The sequence below is a fragment of the Natrix helvetica genome (assembly GCF_964273705.1).
Source record: "Natrix helvetica genome assembly, chromosome: 7".
NCBI classification, from domain to species: domain Eukaryota; kingdom Metazoa; phylum Chordata; class Lepidosauria; order Squamata; family Natricidae; genus Natrix; species Natrix helvetica.
Genome location: NC_138558.1, coordinates 61,206,188 through 61,226,190, shown reverse-complemented (window position 1 = coordinate 61,226,190; position 20,003 = coordinate 61,206,188). Strand labels below are relative to the sequence as shown.

General features: G+C 40.8%; 1 protein-coding gene across 2 annotated transcripts in view; it reads left to right on the top strand.

Annotated features, from left to right (window-relative positions):
- NDST4 (N-deacetylase and N-sulfotransferase 4) overlaps positions 1-20,003 on the top strand; it is a 167,189-nt gene that overhangs the window by 20,641 nt on the left and 126,545 nt on the right. For both annotated transcript variants that reach the window (XM_081959865.1, XM_081959864.1), the window contains exon 2: positions 1,875-3,136. In XM_081959865.1, the coding sequence (XP_081815991.1) occupies positions 2,108-3,136 (1,029 nt within the window). In that variant the 5' untranslated portion in view covers positions 1,875-2,107. The remainder of the gene's footprint in view (positions 1-1,874; positions 3,137-20,003) is intronic.

Here is a 20,003-nt window from a genome sequence, read left to right as displayed (position 1 = left end):
ACCAGTGAGGTTAAGCAGAGTCATCCACGGTGAGGCAGCAACTAGCTCAGCTTTTTCCTTTTACTTTTTTTTTCATGATGAGAGTGGTGAGGCTGTGCCTCACTTGCCCCACCTGACTGCACGTCACTGGGTAATTGGTAGTCCTGAACCTGCATTTTGAAGCATTTTTATTAACGACTTCTAAATAGAGTAAGGATTAAATATCCCTTTACGAATTTATAGTTACGGAGTTGATTAGTTAAAACATTACGAACATAACATACACAAATCATACAATAATATAATAATTGGCTCTTTTGTTAAAACAATCAGATTTATCCTTTTCAATGACAATACATTGGAAGTAATTAAAATTTATATTTTTATGTTGTAAAATTGTTAAAACTACCTCAATATATACCCTGTAGAACTGGAAACTAGAGTATGGTGCTTTGTTTGTTTGTTTGTTTGTTTGTTTTTTTACAAATCAGGATTAGTTAATAAAGTTTCTGATATTAGATAAAAGTAAGTCAAGCATGATCTGGGTTAATCATCAAAACTAAAGAGAACACCATGGAGAAGTTTATTCCCACAACACTGAGCATAAACCACATAGGAGTGTGATATGAAAGTATTGTATAGTGGTTAAAGTGCTGGCCTAGAAACCAGGAGTCTGAGTTCTAGGCCTGCTTTAGACGTGAAAGTCCATACCCTCTAACTCAACCCAGCTCACAGGATGATTTTTGAAGAGAAAACAGGAGACGGGAGTATTAGGTATGCTTGCTATCTTACATTGACCAAAATATAGAAAAAGAGAATAAAAATGTAATATTCATATAGCTCTATCTGACTACAAATTACATAAATCATACATGCTCATCATTGCATTACTTTTTATTCCACTTCTTATTCCTTAAGATGCTGTTTTGCTTTAAAACTATTTCACAGAAATCATCTTATATAGAGTGTTTTGCATTGATTTCATCTGGCCAAGAATATAAATACGAATGTTCCTATTTGATTGCAGAAATTAATTTAGATGGTCTGTAGCCTTTTTTGCTTCCTACCCTTCAGTCTAAGAAAAGATCTCATGGGCAGCTTCATTAGGTTTTTCTAGTAGTTGTGCTACTCATCCTATCATGAGGGGATCTTTTGGAAGATCTGAAGCAGAAGCTGGAGAAGTCATCTCAAAGCCTTGGGCAAGCCTATGCTAGAGGACTAAGGGTCCTGAAGCATCTGAGAACCTGCTTCAAGGTTGAGAGCCTGGAACAGCTTGTGTCTTATTGGTGGATGCTTGGGGCCCTCCATCCAGAGTGAAAATCAGGTGGATGCCTTGGGTGAGTCTACCCTCCCTCTGACTGGCCAGTGAGGGTGTCAGCTTAGGAAAGAGGACATTTGTAGGAGTGGGAGCCCCATTGGAACTGAGAGCTTGAGCTCTAGTGCCAAGGGGACTCCCTTACTCATCCATCTACCCAGAAGGTCTGAGGGAGTGAATAGAGTGGTTGGATGGCAGAGCCCTCTGTCCTGAAAGGAAGGAGTCTTAATAATATACATTTCTGATATATTTATATAAAAATTCAGTTGATGGTGCTTATTATTGAATCTTATAAAATATGAGAATTATCACAAATTGTGCTTTTATGTATCATGATAAATATAGGCCTGAAATAAATAATGAGTGTTTTGGATAACAACTGTAAATGATAAGCCTGTTCTTCACACATAAATTTTACCAGGAAGTCATCCCCTTGTCATCTTTTCTCTTGGAATCAATAAAAATGTTCATAGGTGGGATTTATTTTTCTTTTAATAGAAGTTACTAGCTTATTTAATTAACACATTTTAATTGCTGTATGGATTTTCTTAACCTACTCTAATTTCTCACTTTGTTGCAGATAATGCTAAGCGTCTCCTCCATTGATTATTGGCAACTAGTGCAGTCAAAGGACACAGCTTTCAATATAAATTTCCACCTCTTTGGACTCTCAGTATCAGGAATTTCATAGTCTTCACCTTTTCCCCACTATTTGAATTGCAATGGTCACATGAATATTTGGAGAGTGGTATTCATACCATCTCGTGGTCTGTCTATGATGGCACTTTAAAAGGAAGAAGCCAATTGGGGGAGATGAAACAGAAGAAATACATTCCTGCAACAAAACAAAACAAAATGAAGATGAATTTGATCATGAAACTTTGTAGGAGTTTCCGAACACTTGTCATTCTCTTAGCCACCTTCTGCTTAGTGAGCATAGTCATTTCCGCTTATTACTTGTATACCGGTCACAAGCAAGAAATTGCCCTCACTGATACTACAGGAGAAATGGAGTGTGAAGATCTTAAACTTTTGCCCTATAGAACACTAGACCTTAAAACAGTGAAGCCAATCGATCCTACTAGGACTGATGCTATGGTGTTGCTTTTTGTTGAAAGCCAGTACTCTCAACTTGGCCAAGACATCATTGCCATCCTGGAGTCTAGTCGGTTTCAGTATCACATGGTGATTGCATCTGGGAAAGGGGATATCCCACCCCTGGCTGACAATGGCAAAGGGAAATACATCCTTGTAGTATATGAAAATATTTTGAAATACACATCCATGGATTCATGGAACAGGGAACTCCTGGAAAAATACTGTGTGGAATACAGTGTTAGCATAATTGGTTTTCATAAAGCCAATGAGAATAGCTTGTCAAGTACTCAGCTCAAAGGATTTCCATTACATCTTTACAACAATATAGCTCTGCAGGATTGCTTAGTAAACCCGCAGTCCCCTCTATTGCATATAACCAAAGCCCCAAGGGTTAAAAAAGGTCCATTACCTGGTGATGACTGGACTGTTTTCCAATATAACCACTCAACTTATCAACCAGTGCTTTTAACGGAATTTCAAGCCTCCAAACCATTCCCAGCATCGCTTCCAAAGCTTAATCTCTATGCTACAGTGATTCAGGACCTGGGACTTCATGATGGAATTCAACGAGTCCTTTTTGGAAACAACTTGAACTTTTGGCTGCACAAACTTATTTTTATAGATGCCATCTCCTTCTTGACAGGAAAAAGGCTTACATTATCCTTGGACAGATACATTCTTGTTGACATCGATGACATCTTTGTTGGAAAAGAAGGAACAAGGATGAATGTAAAAGATGTGAAGGTAAGATGAGAATTTACGAGGTCTTCTCACTGACAAATTTCTAACAGCCTTCTTCTCATTCTTAGAATTCTTCTCAATTCTGTATCTTCAGTTTTGCACACATCCTCCTTACGATTACTGAAAGAATGAAAGCTAGATGGTTAAAATATTATTTGATTGCCTTTTTTAAATAAAAAAACCCTGTTTTTTAAACATTTCATCTATACAATACAATACAATAGCAGAGTTGGAAGGGACCTTGGAGGTCTTCTAGTCCAACCCCTGCCTAGGTAGGAAACTCTATATCGTGTCACACAAATGGCTATCCAACATCTTCTTAAAGACTTCCAGTGTTGGGGCATTCACAACTTCTGGAGGCAAGCTGTTCCACTGATTAATTGTTCTAACTGTCAGGAAGTTTCTCCTCAGTTCTAAGTTGCTTCTCTCCTTGATTAGTTTCCACCCATTGCTTTTTGTTCTACCCTCAGGTGCCTTGGAGAATAGCTTGACTCCCTCTTCTTTGTGGCAACCCCTGAGATATTGAACACTGCTATCATGTCTCCCCTAGTCCTTATTTCTATTAAACTAGACATACCCAGTTCCTGCAACCATTCTTCATATGTTTTAGTCTCCAGTCCCCTAATCATCTTTGTTGCTCTTCTCTGCACTCTTTCTAGAGTCTCCACATCTTTTCTACATTGTGGCAAACAAAACTGAATGCAGTATTCCAAGTGTGGCCTTACCAAGGCATTATAAAGTGGTATTAACACTTCACGTGATCTTGATTCTATCCCTCTGTTGATGCAGCCTAGAACTGTGTTGGCTTTTTTGGCAGCTGCTGCACACTGCTGGCTCATATTTAAATGGTTGTCCACTAGGACTCCACGATCCCTTTCATGATCCCTTTCACGATCCCTTTCTCCACGATCTCTCTCAACTAGGCTCAGAACTTTCTTTTCAGAGATCCTAGACTGAATTATTTTGATTAATATGAACATAATCACCATGTTTCATGATGTGTGGAAACTCAAAAGTTCTCAAAAGTATTGTGTGATTCATTTATCTACACTAATTTTCTACTGTTACCGTACTTGTTGCATTCTGAGTTAATTGTATTTATTTATACTCAGCATGAGATTTATTTTTAACATTCTGGGTTCCCTAAGATAATTAAGACAGACTGATTGGATAAAACAATCAATTATGTCTGCTGATCTTCACATTTTAGCACCAAGCCACCATCGTATTGGTTGGCTTGAAGGTTAATTCTGAATTTCATAGGTCTCAATAGAGGAATAGTTGAAAAAAAATATTTAAGTAGCTGACCTTGTAGCACTCAAGTCACTAGTTTGCCTTCCGCTATGTTCTGATATTAATAGAAATAGAAATAGCACTTAGACTTATATACCGCTTCATAGTGCTTTTACAGCCCTCTCTAAGCAGTTTACAGAGTCAGCATTTTGCCCCCAACAATCTGGGTCCTCATTTTACCCACCTTGGAACGATGGAAGGCTGAGTCAACCTTGAGCCGGTGAGATTTGAATGGCCAAACTGCAACTAGCAGTCAGCTAAAGTAGCCTGCGGTACTGGACTCTAACCGCTGCACCACATCGGCTTTTAAAATGAAACAAAATTATTTTGGCTAATATCCTAAGGGATCCCAGAAAAGAAACTGGGAATGTCTTAGATATCTTTTGAAGATTAAACATTTGCAAGTTTCACAAGGAGTATGTGTGATTAAATCCTCCCTTAGAATTGATCAATTTGAGCAAATATCTAGTGAATTATTATTAGGTTAACTACATAAACTATTTATGTAGCTCAGGTTGAACATTTTTAATGAGAAATGATTCCTTTGAAAATGGTTAGATTATTTTCTAAAATATGATAAAATAATCATTTTCCTATGTATGTAATTTATGTATGTTATGTACAATTTGTATCTTAGCCAAGGCAACACTTGGGGAAACATACATTTCAAAGTCCAGTTGAAGCCCAACATCAATATTAATAAAATAATAGAGTCAAATGTTAAGCAGTCCATTGTTAAATAAACAATGTGTGCTTTATTAAGGATATATAAAACAGGGCACTTAGGTTACTTTTATACAAGGATTATAAAATCAGTCTTGGTTATCCAAGCTTGATCCAAGGAATTGGATCCGACCAATTCGCTCTCACAGAGAGGGACTCCTCCGGCTGCCGTCCACCAGGCAGTGTCAGAGGGTGGCGCCCAGGAATAGGGCCTTCTCTGTGATGGGCCCAGCCCTCTGGAATGACCTCCCCCCAGACATCAGGATAACGACCGATCTCCGCTCCTTCCGCACGAAACTCAAGACCCACCTGTTCCAACTAGCCGGCCTGGCTTAACTAGAACCTTCTAACCTCCCTGGCTATTTTAATATTTTAATATTTTAATCGTAAATTTTGAGGTTTTTAACTGTTTTAATTGCTTTAATTTATTGTTATTTATTTGAACCTAGTGGCTTCCATTTGTATTTGACTGTTAAATATTGATATCACCTCCTCCATGCCACACCTGTATTTTGATTTAATTGTACGTCGCCCCGAGTCCCTTTGCGGAGAGGGGGCGACTGATAAATCGAAACAAACAAACAAACAAATAAATAAATAAATAAATAAATATAATAATAACAATAACAATAATATTACAGTGATACCCATTGGGCACTTGGTACCATGTCCAAGAATTTTACAAAATACATCACGAAATTGCAGCTTCCTTCAATAACTGCACAAAACTGTGCTACTCAGAACAACATACACTTTAAGAAGATACCTAGGACGCTGGCAGCAACCCGTATCAACCATTAGCACCAGTCAGTGGTATTTGTGATGCATTTTTGAATGTTCAATTGACTGAATTTCATGTTTAATGAATAAAGTCTGTAATACAAATTTATATAGCACTTTCAGAAAGATATTAGTGTAGTTATCATTTTAGTTGTTTTAGTGCTATTTTAGTTTTATATTGCTATCAGCGGGTTGCAGGAGGTACGGGCGTACCGGAGCACCAGATACCATTCCAGCACGATGCTCCGGAGGGCCCACCCGCCCGAGCTCCTTACCAGTCTTTTAAGTCTTCCACGCTTCCGCGCACACGCAACCGTACCAGTTGGAACAGGATCCGGAACCCACCACTGTGGCAGCCAGTCATCCACTCAGGGCTATAGCACACATGAATCAGCTGCAGCTTACAGCTTTCTTCTAACCTAGTAACCTAGGGGAAATCAGGCCATTGGGAGCTTGCAAGTTTCCAGAGATCCAGGAGATCCAGCTAGGACCCCAAGATGCAAGAAGTGGTGCATGGGGTGCTTCAGGAAGTGGGGGACACCCTGGGAGGCCTGGGGTAGTCTGGACCTGTACTAGGACTTCCAGGCCATCCTTCATCTGAGGAACCCCATGCTCCACTTAGTAAACTGCTGAACAATTATATAGGGGGAGCAGAGATGGGGGCTGTTAAGTAAGGCAATCACATGACTTCTGACTATAATGGGCAGGCTCCATTATGGTCGTAACTTGAGGATTACCTATATTTTCTTTTAGAGATTCTGCTAAATCACTTTCTAAACAGGAAGTAAATTAAATAGAATCATTGAAAACCGACAGACAATCTAAAGGACCAAATTCCTCCTTTGGGAATTTGAAAACTTTTTATAAACTGACATTGGGCAAGTAATTAGATTGGGGAATTTGTGGTAGTCATTTCCATTATAACATTCTCTCTCAAGGCCTATTTTCTTAGCATCTTTGCTGTCTTAGAAATGAAAGACAGACATTTATTATGTTTTTCCCACTTTATATCAAACTAGATAAGTTCATAGTATTTTAGCTATAGTTTTTAGCTGTTGGTTGTTATGTTGTAGTAGTTTCACAGTAAATACATTTATTAGCACATTGTAGTAAGATGTTATAAAAGTATGTAAGGACTATCTAAGTGAGGACCAACAGTTTATAATACAATATAATACAATACAATACAATACAATACAATACAATACAATACAATACAATACAATACAATAACAGAGTTGGAAGGGACCTTGGAGGTCTTCTAGTCCAACCACCTGCCTAGGCAGGAAACCCTATACCGTTTCAGACAAATGGTTATCCAACATCTTCTTAAAGACTTCCAGTGTTGGGGCTTTCACAACTTCTGAAGGCAACTTGTTCTACTGATTAATTGTTCTAACTGTCAGGAAATTTCTCTTCAGTTCTAAGTTGTGTCTCTCCTTGATTAGTTTCCACCCATTGCTTCTTGTTCTACCCTCAGATGCCTTGGAAAATAGTTTGAGTCCCTCTTCTTTGTGGCAACCCCTGAGATATTGGAACACTGCTATCATGTCTCCCCTAGTCCTTCTTTTCATTAAACTAGACATACACAGTTCCTGCAACGTTCTTCATATGTTTTAGCCTCCAGTCCCCTAATCATCTTTGTTGCTCTTCTCTGCACTCTTTCTAGAGTCTCCACATCTTTTCTACATCGTGGCGACCAAAACTGAATGCAGTATTCCAAGTGTGGCCTTACCAAGGCATTATAAAGTGGTATTAACTTTGTTGCACCATAATATAAGTACATAATCTCTATCCTTTTTAAGGCTTTAAACCAAGGCCTTATTTGGGCTGTGGAAGGAAGTGAAAAGCCCAATAAATCAAAACAGTGAATTTGCCTCCAGAGAAATAAGGTAAAGCTATCCAACAAAGTAAGGCAAATCAGGAACACTGATTCTGGCCTCCTTGTTTTTCCCATATTAATGGCATTAATATTGTTGCAGTCTTTGTGCTAAGCTTTACCATCTAAATCTTGCCTATATTCAAAAATAAGGTTTTAGTTTTCTCTAGAAAGAATTTTAAGTCCCCTTTTAGATGCAAAATTAATACAAGGCCAGTTACTAAGTTAAGAACTTAAGCCATGCACGTTCAAATTTCCAACTGCCAAATGAATCAATTGAGCAACTCTGTAGAAAGGACCCAAAGCCTCCAACATAATCCTTAAATATGTCTGCCATCAAGACAACAATTACACTGCAGCAATTCAATTATATAAAGCTTAAATTATATTTGTTGTTATATTGTGATCAGCTCTGTCTATACTCTGGAAAGTGGTCAATCCAAATTTCTAAAAATACATACTCCATGCTCCTCATATGGCCTTACTCAGCCTTACATCAGCTTGGCTGAAGTTTCTTGAGACGTTCTAGGAATTCAACCTGACAGATTTTTCTGGAATTGGATTGATTTTTATATTTAAAAAGGGAGTGGGATATTACTGAAACTTAATTCTTTCTATTACTGGTTTCAGTGTCCCCCCACCATTTTTCTAGACCCACAGAAATATACATCTAATAGATTGGCTGATCCTACAGGGTAAGGCTGCAGATCAGACATATTTCTAATGAGAACTCCTTTCCGCAGTCTTCAGATCTTAGCCCTAGGTCCTGATTTCGGGTATCAGTTTGATAATATTGCCACTGCTTATCTTCCAGAGAGATCGTCACCTGGAGTCTACCCACAATTTTCAATGTATGTGTCAGCATTCCAAGTAATGCACCATTGAAAGCAGAACTCGGAGGCAGGTAGATTCCTCAAAGAACAGTTTATTGGATACATCATATGGCACAACTGGTGAAAACTGACTCTGAAAGTTCCCGCGGTTTTCACCTAACTAAAAAGTGAAAATCCCCCTTTCTCCCCTCCCCCCCAGTCATCAGTCACATTGTCCAATAGAGGTGCTAGCTGGTTGCTTGTTACTCTACTCTTCCTCTTCCCAGCCACCTGTTGAAATGTCCTTGGTTCCCACAGGAAAACTTTTTGCTTTGACTACAAACCCTCAACTAACTATTTCCTCCCTACCTGACTCGTGACAACCTTGAAGCTGTAAAGATGGCGTTAGTCAGGTTCGCTTCAGGGTTGACAGTATGTGAGAGAACTTTTACACTCTGTTTCCCTTCCAAGTAATGAAAGGGACAAATGCAAATTGTATCAAATTCCTGGCTATGTAACATAGGGGCACATATCTATATCATTTTTCCCCTCCTGAAAGATAATCTGTCTCACAAAATAAACAAAAGCAACCTTTTTTTCCTTCAAAAACATGTAAAAGAAACCCATTGTTTTTTGTGGTTTAAATATTAAATTTTATGTATGTATGTATGTGGTCACCCATTTGCCAAGCAATTTTGGATGGATTCTCAAATTTAAACATTAAGGGGAAAAATAGATCAGTCATAAAAAGCCAGACATTAAAACTTGTAATGTCAGGATCAATTATTCATAAAACTCACTAACAGTTGAGTCCAGTGCTGGAGGAAAAAGCCAAGTCTTAAGAGTCTTTCCAAATACAGGTAGTCCTTGACGTACGACCACAATTGATCCAAAAATCTGTGTTGCTGAGCAAGATATTTGTTAAGTGAGTTTTGTCCTGTTTTAGGACTTTTCTTGCCACATTTGTTAAGTGAATCACTGCAGTTGTTAAATTAGTGACACCGTTGTTAAGTAATTCTCAATTCTCCATTGACTTTGTTGTCAGAAGATCACAAAAAGGGATCGTATGACCCAGTGACGTGCGGTGAGGTTTATGACTGGTGAGGCACTGACACAGTGCTGGGTTTCAAATATTTTTAGACTTGTGGACTTCAACTCCCAGAATTCCACAGCCAGGCATGCTCAGTTCCAATTTAAAGCGACAGCATTTGTTTTTCTCCTTTGCTCCTTCTTTCTTTTTCTTTTTCTTCTCCTTCCCCTCCTTCCTCCCTCTCTCCCTTCCTCCCCCTCTCTCAAACACACACACACACACACACACACACAGAAGTTGGATTGGACTATCTCTCCTACCCCTTCCCTCTCTCACTCACTCTCAAACAAACCCCCCCACACACAAAAGTTGGAATGGATATCTTTTCCAGTGGCTTGAAAGCAGCTCCTCTGCCATCCCTCCCATTCCCCTGCTGCCTTTCCCAAACACCTCCACCATTGCAAATGCAGCCTGCTGTCTGGGTGGGAAATGCCTGGAACACAATAAAGCCCACCCACTCACCTCCTGCTGGCAGGCTGGGGTGAGAGGAGAGGCAGAGAAGCCGGAGGGGAGCCAATCTGAGCCTTCCAAAAGAAAGAGGCTGGGGGGAAGTGTGTGTACTACAGCATGGCTCTTTGCCTGGCTTCCTGCCTCCTCCTGTGGTCTCCTCAGTGCTCGCTTGTGCTCTCCCTCCCCAAGTGTAGTTTGATTGCAGGTGGAGCCATGTTGCCTTTTCAAACTTGTAATCAGTGAAGCTGGGCTAGATTTTTATATAGTTTTATCCAGCTGTGTGTGTGTGAGAGAGAAATGAATGGGGGCCTGGGGAGGAAGTCACTACACTTGGGGAGGGAGAGCACCAGTGAGGAGACCACAGGAGGAGGCAGGAAGCCAGGCAAAGAGCCATGCTGTAGCACACACACTGGCCCCACAACGTGGCTCTGCCTGCAATCAAACTACTCTTGGGGAGGGAGAGCACAAGCGAGCCAGGGTCCTTCCCTCCAGCCTTTGCCCAAAGCCCTGCACAGCACCAGGAGGATGAAGTTTGAATTCCTCCCCCTCCCTCTAACTCACACATACCTTTTCCAGCTTTTTTTAACAGTTAAGCAGAGTCATCCACGGTGAGGCAGTAACTAGCTCAGCTTTTTCCTTTTACTTTTTTTTTCATGATGAGAGTGGTGAGGCTGTGCCTCACTTGCCTCACTTGCCTCACCTGACTGCACGTCACTGGTATGACCACAGGACACTGCAACCATCATCAATATGAGACAGTCACCAAGTATTGCTATGGCCCGCCAGCGGAGCCCAAAAGGTGGTTCAGTAGCTAAGAAGAGAGCTTGTCGATCAGAAAGGTCAGTGTTTTGAATCTGCAGAACCGTGTAACGAGCTCTAATGAGTGAGCTCCCATTACTAGTCCCAGCTTCTGCCAACCTAGCAGTTCAAAAGCACATAAAAATGCAAGTAAAAGAATAGGGATCGCCTTTGGTGGGAAGATAAAAGCATTCTATGCGCCTCCCGCGTTTATTCATGTCGGCCACATGACCACCAAGATGTCTTCGGACAGCGCTGGCTCTTCGGCTTTGAAACGGAGATGAGCATCGCCCCCTAGAGTCGGGGAACGATTAGCACATATGTGCGAGGAAAACCTTTACTTTTACATCATCCCCATCCATCGAATTGCACACATGTGCAGAAGAGAAGGTGGCTCATTTTATCCCATTGCCCATCTCTGTTCTACCATTACATACAAATAAGGGTTAAAGCTGGAATCATAAAAAGTAATTTCCTTGGGGACTCTCCGTACTAATTATTAGTATTATTTCCAGGGGCTCTGAAAACGTCTATGCCTTTTGCTGTAGAGATACAGATGGTGGAGGAGATGCTGTTATTAAGTCTTCTGCCTTTTATCTCTTGACTGTTTGGTTATTATTTATAGCAAGATTTATAAAGCCACGCAGCTCAACAGCATGATTCTGGCCGGCATACAGCATAAAAAAAAATAACAACCCTCTATCATCTCCTAGACTACCAAGCAACATATCAAAACAACCAAAATTGATATCTCAACTGGCCTGTAGTGCCTGGGGGATTACCAGTTGCTCATGTTTCTTTCTGTCTTTCTGTCTGCTTTTGCTTGCCCTTTGCACAGTTTGTTAGTTAAGTGTTATGAATAAGGTGGCATATGTGCCTGCTCTGATCTGGACATAAGGATTGACTGGGAGCATGCTGAGTGCAGATTAAACTGCAAATCATCCATAATAAATTTCCAACATGTGTAACCTGTGGAGAGGCTTGCGGAAGCTTGCAGTTCATATTCCACAAGCCCCACTGTCTCCTTAAAAGGGTGGTATACATAAAAAGCACATACATAGTTAAACAAATTCTTCCTGCCGCCCTTGGCAAAATGTTCACTGCAGAAGCCTCTGGCAGCAATTTATCTGGTTGTTTAATCCCTTCTTCTGGGTCAGGACGCCAGTCCCTTTTTTCTCTCCTCCAACTGATTTATTGATTCTTCCTAGCTGGGGAAAGTTTTACAGCATCTCTCAACTCTGGCTAAGAATACCAACCAATTTCATGATTCCTTTGCACCTCACAAACTGCCCTTATTTACTTATTTATTTTATCATATCCTAACTTTTTAAATTTATACTAGCCGATAACCAGGCGTTGCCCAGGTATTTATTTATGGGCGGGGGGGAAGTATCCGGAACAAATGTAATTTCTAAAGTTGGATTTTTACCCTTAACAGAGGGAGCCCCCTTGTGAAATACTGTGAAGCTATTACCATGGCAACTCCACTGTACTGTACAATAGAAGCCATTTTGTGGCAGTACAGCTATTTAAAGGCACAACAGGCTGCATTTTAACAGAACACACACCCCGAGGGGTGTTAATGGTGTCTTACCCCCACAGTATTAGTATCCAGAGAGTAAGTTATCTGTGTATCAAATTTGATTGAAATTGCTTGAGGCGTTCCTGAGTTCCTGAGTTATGCTGAAACATACACACACACACACACACACACATCCATTTATAATATATATATAATGGCTTAGTGGCAATTACATCTGCCTAATATGCAATACAGCCCTGGTTCGATTCCCAGTAAGGGTATGGCTAGCTGATGAGAGCTAAATAGCTTGAAATAGATCTATACTAGTCTCCCTTCATTTATTTATCAGCACAAACATAACACACACACACACACACACACAGACACACACACACACATTAACCCAGAGGTGGGTTGCTCCTAGTTCGGCCCGGTTTGGCCAAACAGGTAGTGGCAGGAGGCTTCGCCCACCTGCCCGGATGCTTGTGTGCACGTGTGTGCAAGCGCGTGCGAGCAAACTGGTAGTAAAACGGTTAGGAACCCACCGTTTGTCTGTGTGTGTGTGTGCGTGTAGACAGACAGACAGAGAGACAGACAGACAGATTCATTCATATATTAATTCTTCTGCTACTTTTTATTTCATGGCTAGTTCCTCCATTTTGCCTTAGTATAAGTCATATCTCCTATTCCCTTTCTCTGCTTGGGCTGGCATCCTCTTTCTTCCAGCTTAAAGTTCGGGTACTCTCTTTTGTTCTCTCTCCATGTGTGCATCCACAGCTATGGAGTTTTTCAGTCTTTTCCTAACTCTGAGTTTTCATTCTTCTCTTTTTAATCTTTGGAACAGACCCCCTTTCCCTCTACCCATGCCCAATTCTGGTTTCCTTACTAACACCAGACTATGTACAGGTGGTCCTTGACTTATAACAGGTCACTTTAGTGACAATTTGAAGTTACGCCGACACTGAAAAAAAAGGGCTTAGGACCATTTTTCATGCTTATCACCATTGCAGCGTCTCCAATAGTCACGTGACTATTACATTCGGATACTTAACAACTGACTCACATTGATGACGGTTGCAGCGTCCCAGATTCATGTGATCTGCTTTTACGACCTTTTGACAAGCAAAGACAATGGGGAAGTCAGATTCACTCCACAGCCATGTTACTAATTTAAGAACTGCTACCGATTCACGGAACAAATGTGGCGAGGAAAGTCATAAAACAGGGCAAGACTCACTTAACAAATTTCTCACTTAACAACATAAATTTGGGACTCAGTTGTAGTCTTAAGTTGAGGACTACCTGCATTAAAAATAATATGTTATCACTTCCTTTATTTGTCTATGGAGATTCTCAGTCATCCATGACCTCATGGTTGTCTCAAAGGTGCTTTTTTCAAGAGGCAACTGGACTTCCTTTCTTTTTCTTTGAAGTTTGGAACTTCCTTTATTCTTAGCTGGTGCTTATCTTAGCACAGAGTCCTATTTCCTCTCTATCTGACCTTTCCATTATAAGCCGATGCAGTCGGATCTCTAGCTCCAGGACGGTGGTGGGTGCAACCGGTACGGTGCAACGGGGCCGGGTGTCCACCACATGCATATGTGCAGCTTGCGCGCAGCACACGCATGCGTACTTACCGCCCGCGATGCTCCAGCTGCTCAGCGGAGCGTCGCGCAGGCGCATACACTCCATGCGCGTAAGCCCTGATCGGCTCAAATACAGGTAAGGAGGGCAGGTGGGCCACCCAGAGCACTGTACCGGAATGGTATCTGGTGCTCCCAGCAGGCACCAGTACACCCATACCGGGTCATAACGGTCGTATCCCACCACTGCTCCAGAGTAACCACCTTCTCCTGGCATCCTCCTGCCAGTATGTACCAGATTGACATTTCCTGATTCTACTGCAGCCCAGGAATCCTACAGTAAAAGGCATTGATTATTTTACCTATTGTTATAGCAGATGTACTTTTCAATTTCTTGCATCATTTATGAAGTATGGAACTGGCATTAAAAAAAATTACACTTATGGCCACGTCTTATCCACAAAGTGAGGATTAAAGTATGGAATTGCCTAGAGGCACATCTTAAATATTCTTTGTTCCTTGTGATCAATACCTTATTATTGGAAAAATTGATGTTTTGTTTAAGCGGAGATGATACCTGCCTATGTAACATTTTAAGATTGGTTGTAGATATTTTGCATGTAGCTTTTAGCAGAAGTTAGATTGGATTTGACATATATTCCAACCTATTGAATCCATCCCAAGGAACTGGATGGGCAGATAGCAATAGCACTTAGACTTATAGACCACTTTACAGTGCTTTATAACCCTTGCGGTTTACAGAGTCAGCAAATTTCCCCCAACAATTTGGGTCTCCATTTTACTGACTTGGAAGGATGGAAGGTTGAGTCAACCTTGAGCTTGGTGGGATTTGAACTGCCAAATTGCAGTCAGCGGGCAGTCAGCAGAAGTAACCTGCACTACTGCACTCTAATCACTGTACCACCAACACTCAACTTTGTGCTTTCTTTGTTTCTTTCTTTTGCTTTCAGATAAAATTGGTTTCTCTAAGGATAATTCTCTAAGAATTAAAGAAATACTTTGCAAGCTGTAGAACACTTAAAAATCATTTGAATCCAGGCTGAGATTCTTTCTTTTTTCCCCTCTAAAGAACACAATACTTGAAGAAAAGTGATGTTTACAATAGGACAACACTAGTGAGACTTAGGGAAAGATCTGTGAACACTTGGACACAATGGAAAATCAATATATACGACCTTCTCAATGAGTTAAAGTACCCTCTTCAGCAAAAGAAAGAGAAGTTCAAAAGGAGATAAGGGGAATGGATTTTTCTAAGGAATATTGTATGGCTATGGTTTATATATATTTCAAGATGTCTAATGATTTTGAGGAAATGGATTTCTGTTGTACAGGATCATTACTACCTGATTGAAATATTTAGGAACACCCGTGATACAATTTTCAGAGAGTCCATTATTTTAGAAACCACTTGGGAAGATTATTTATTTAAATGTGCTTTCACAAAATCTCACAAACACGGGAGCAAAATAGTGCAAACAGTAGCCTTCATCTTGATCTTGTTATGTAACCCTTCAAGGGGATTATTTACAAATTAGTAAATATGCTTACAGACAATTATATAAATATTTAAAAAGTTATTGCAAACATTTTTTTAAACAACCCAGTAACCCTTTGCACCCCTGTAACCTCAGCCTGGATTCAAATGGTTTGTAAGTAGTCTCCAGCTTGTAAAGTATTTGATTAATAAATTATTGGAAAAACCAATCTTACCTGAAAGCAAAAAAAAAAAAAGCACCATAAAGTGCTGAAAGTTCTGCTAAAAGCTAAATGCAAAATATCTAAGACTAATCTTAAAATGCTACATATGCAGGTAGGATCTCTACTTAAAGCAGGGGTGTCCAAACTTGGGAACTTTAAGAGTTGTGGACTTCAACTCCCAGAATTCCCCAGCATAGCTGGCTGGGGAATTCTGGGAGTTGAAGTCCACAAGTCTTAAAGTTCCCAAGTTTGGACACCCCTGACTTAAAGCAAATACCTTTTTTTTCCCCATAAGAGGTAAGATGGAATCGGCGCAGCTGAATGCAGCTGAGCGTTTATTGTCTGGATACCCTTCTTGATGCCTACACAGACCTCACAGCAGATATTTTCTCTTTCCACTCGGGAAGAGAAATATCTGCTGCTTCCTAGGATTGAACTCACAGCCTCCTTATTGGGAGGCAACAGCTCCATCTTAAACCACCATGCCATTCATTGCAAACAATTTATTAGGCTACAGAAAAGAAATCTAATCTGTGACGGAGAAAGAAACAATATAACACACTTCATGGTTTGGACCCAAATTAAATTATTTGACTACATAATTTTTGATTGAATGCATTATTTTAATAGATAGATAAGGGGAATGCTGTTTGTATGCCCAGATCCATTTCTCTATGGATTTCATGACCTTGAAACATCTAGTGTGCTTCATATGTTCCAAGCAATGATTGCCTTTTCTTGCTTTTCGAATGATATAAAATGCCATTAGTCTTTGACACCTTTTGGATTTCTGAAGGCCACTTTTTAAAAACTTTGTTGTTAAAAAGCGCTTTGAGCTCTGGAAGTGTGCTGTCTTTCACTACCAAAAAGAGTAAATACAGTGTAAGAGTCAAAGAGCTCTTTTGATTACATGGAATGAAGTAACCATAAGGTTAGCAAATTGTATCCTTTTCTGACCCCCCCCCCCCTTCCTCCTTCACCCACACAGAACACGCTCTGGAACAATACAAGGAAACAGGGTTTATTTTACAAACAGACAGATAGTTCCGTGGCAGTAAACCACCACGACAAAGCTCACAATGACAAGACACGAAAGCAGCCATCCAGCTGGCTATGTTTCAAAACCAAGACTTTTGCAGGAGTCATTTGTTGACTGCTGCAAAGGGCGTATGCAAAGTCAACCCTTTTATAGCCTGGAGAGGAGTCTCCTGATCAACAGCTGAGAGCCCTTACCGACGATAATTACGCCCACGCTCCTTGCGCCTATAGGCGCGGCGATAACGAGCGTCCAGGAACTCCCTGTTCAGCTCTGACTCACTGTCTCGTGACTCCTCCCCACTGCTCCAAGGCATGGCATCGGGAGCCCCCCTCCTCTGGCTCTCACCGCTGCTCCATGCCTCAGGCGCCTCCTGGTGGGACTCTCCGATCCCTGCTCAGAGTCGGAACCCTGTCCAGGGTCCTCCACCTCCTCTTGAGCCGACTCATAGGGACCCTCACTCTCGGAGTCTGGTGGCAGCTGCAACGGCTCCTGCTGGGCCACAACACTATCCTATAGGTACTTAAAGAAATACATTAGATATAATGTATTAAGAGCTCTGGTGGCGCAGTGGTTAGAATGCAGTGTTGCAGGCTACTTCTACTGACTGCCAGCAGCCTGCAATTTGGCAGTTCAAATCTCACCAGGCTCACTGTTGACTTAGCCTTCCATCCTTCCGAGGTAGGTAAAATGAGGACCCAGATTGCTGACTCTGTAAACCGCTTAGAGAGGGCGGTAAAGCACTGCGAAGCAGTATATATAAGTCTAAGTGCTAGTTCTATTGCTATAATAAATTTGGTTGTATGGGCTCCATTTGCTAAATTATATGATCTTTTCAACAGAAGCCAATAGATTATTGATTTGCTACATAGGATGACAAGAAAAAAATAATATCCCATCTGTGGTAAAAACTTTTAATAAAGTTACTTATTTATTTGCAGAAATGGTACATAATATACCTGCCCTCCCCCAAAAAACATTAGTGCCTTGGTACGAAATACATCATGGGTACTGACTGATCATTTAAATCTAACAAAAGTCTATTAAATGTTCAAATTTTCTATAATAATATGGATAGGGATTACAGTGGAAGAAAAAGTATTGTGAACCTTGTGTCTAATTTAAAGTCTAGAAACCTTTAAGACTAAAACTTCTAAAATAAAAGTGATATTTTTCATAATGCAATAAATTCATGTGTGCTGCATATTTATTACCTTCTATCAATGAGAATAAAATACAAAAAAAAAAACCAAAACATATATCCAACAGCAGCAACAAAGAAAAAAGATTATGTACAAAAAAGAAAGGATGGGGGAGAAGTGACCCAAACATTAAACATAAAAAACCTATCCTGGATGGATGCTGAAAAGAAAAAAATAAAAACCTAATAAACTCTCCACCCCCATCCCACCCCTACATAATGGACCTATAAATAGTTATAAACTTTCACATCTTATTTAACCGGAAAATATATCATATAAACAAATATTTCCGATATGGACATCTCTATCTAATAATCAAATTGATCCAACATCTAACATATATAAAAAGTGAAAGAAAAATAAATAAAAAACAGTTAACAGGTTCACCCAAATATTACACTAGTCAAATCCCTCTGTTAACCATCTGTTATTGTATTTAACAAGGAGAAAGTACAAAAATGGCTTCACAGCGTGTATACTTCTAAGACATGGTGCTAAGCTGAGAGGTCTATTTTGTAGGTTAGACTGGCGTTGGTTTTACCTGGGTATGCTCCGTCCAGTAACCAATTGGACTGAGTCTACACTTATGATGTCATCGGGCCCTTGTGGCTCCTTCCCAGTTCAGACGAAGGAAAACTCTAGACTCAAATGAGAATTGTGAGCAAACATACATGTGCAAGTCCATAGTCTCTGTTTCTCTCTCTTCTGCACAAAAAAAGTTCCATTGTGTGACGCATACCAGGGCGGGGCTGGCTGCTGTTTCGACTTCAACAGAAAATGAGCATTTAAGTAAAAAACCAACACCCATTTTCCTGTGATGGTGGAGACAGCAGCCAGACTGGGACGTACCAAAGACTGGGCTGTCCACTAGGGTGGGGATACTAAGGAAAGTCCGTTAAGGTACAAGCACTTGTTGCAGCACCCTGTGCCCAAAGGCTGCATCAGCTGAAGCATACTTGTCTAACTTGTAATAATGTATGAAGACCGTGGGAGACACCCATGTGGCTGCCTGGCAGAATTCTTCCAACGTGGCCTGTGTGGACCAAGCAGCAGTTGTCGCAGCACTACGTGTAGAATGAGCTGTAATGTTTAGAGGAACCTGCAAGGACTGGAGTTCATAAGACAGTTTAATACAGGCCCTGATCCACCGCCCCAGACTCGACAATGAAGCCTTGGTACCCAAGGAAGCCTGACAGAAGGAAACGAGAGCTTCCGAGTGGCAGAGTGAAGCGATGCGGTCGATGTAGATTTTGAGTACACGTCGTACATCAAGAGTGTGCCACTTACGTTCCCACTCATGACGAGGACATGGGCAGAAATCAGGCAAGGTTAACTCTTGACACCTGTGGAAGCAGCTATTTACATTCGGTATGAATGTTGGGTCCAGTCTTAAAACAACTCGGTCTGGATGGAACACGCATAAGTCATACCTGACTGAGAGAGCAGACAAATCAGAAATATGTCTGGCAGATGTTATAACCACCAAAAACAATGTCTTAAAGGACAACAGTTTCAAAGAAGTGGATCTCATAGGTTCAAAGGGAGAGGCAGTCAGAGCCTCTAGGACACAAGGCAAGTCCCAAGTCGGATATCTATGGATGGCAGGGGGATGCAGGTTGGACGCTCCATGGAAAAATCTCCAGATCAAGGGATGTGAAGGTAGATGGTCAGAAGCAAGACCATCTAGGAAAGAAGCCAGAGCAGCCACCTGTCAGCATAATGTATTAGGGGCAAGACCCTGATCAAGCCCCCTTTGTAGGTAGTCCAATATCTGTGGAATGGATGCTTTAAGTGGGTTGATTGTCTTGTTGGTACACCACAGTGCGAATGCCCGCTAAGTGGCACCATAAATGCAGTTAGTAGAACTTCTGTGTGATGCCTATTGGCTGTTAAGGCTTGCTGCTCAATCACCATGCAGTTAATTGTAGCCACTGGGGGTCGGGATGACAAACTGACCCTTGGTGTAGAGACAGGAGGGACCAT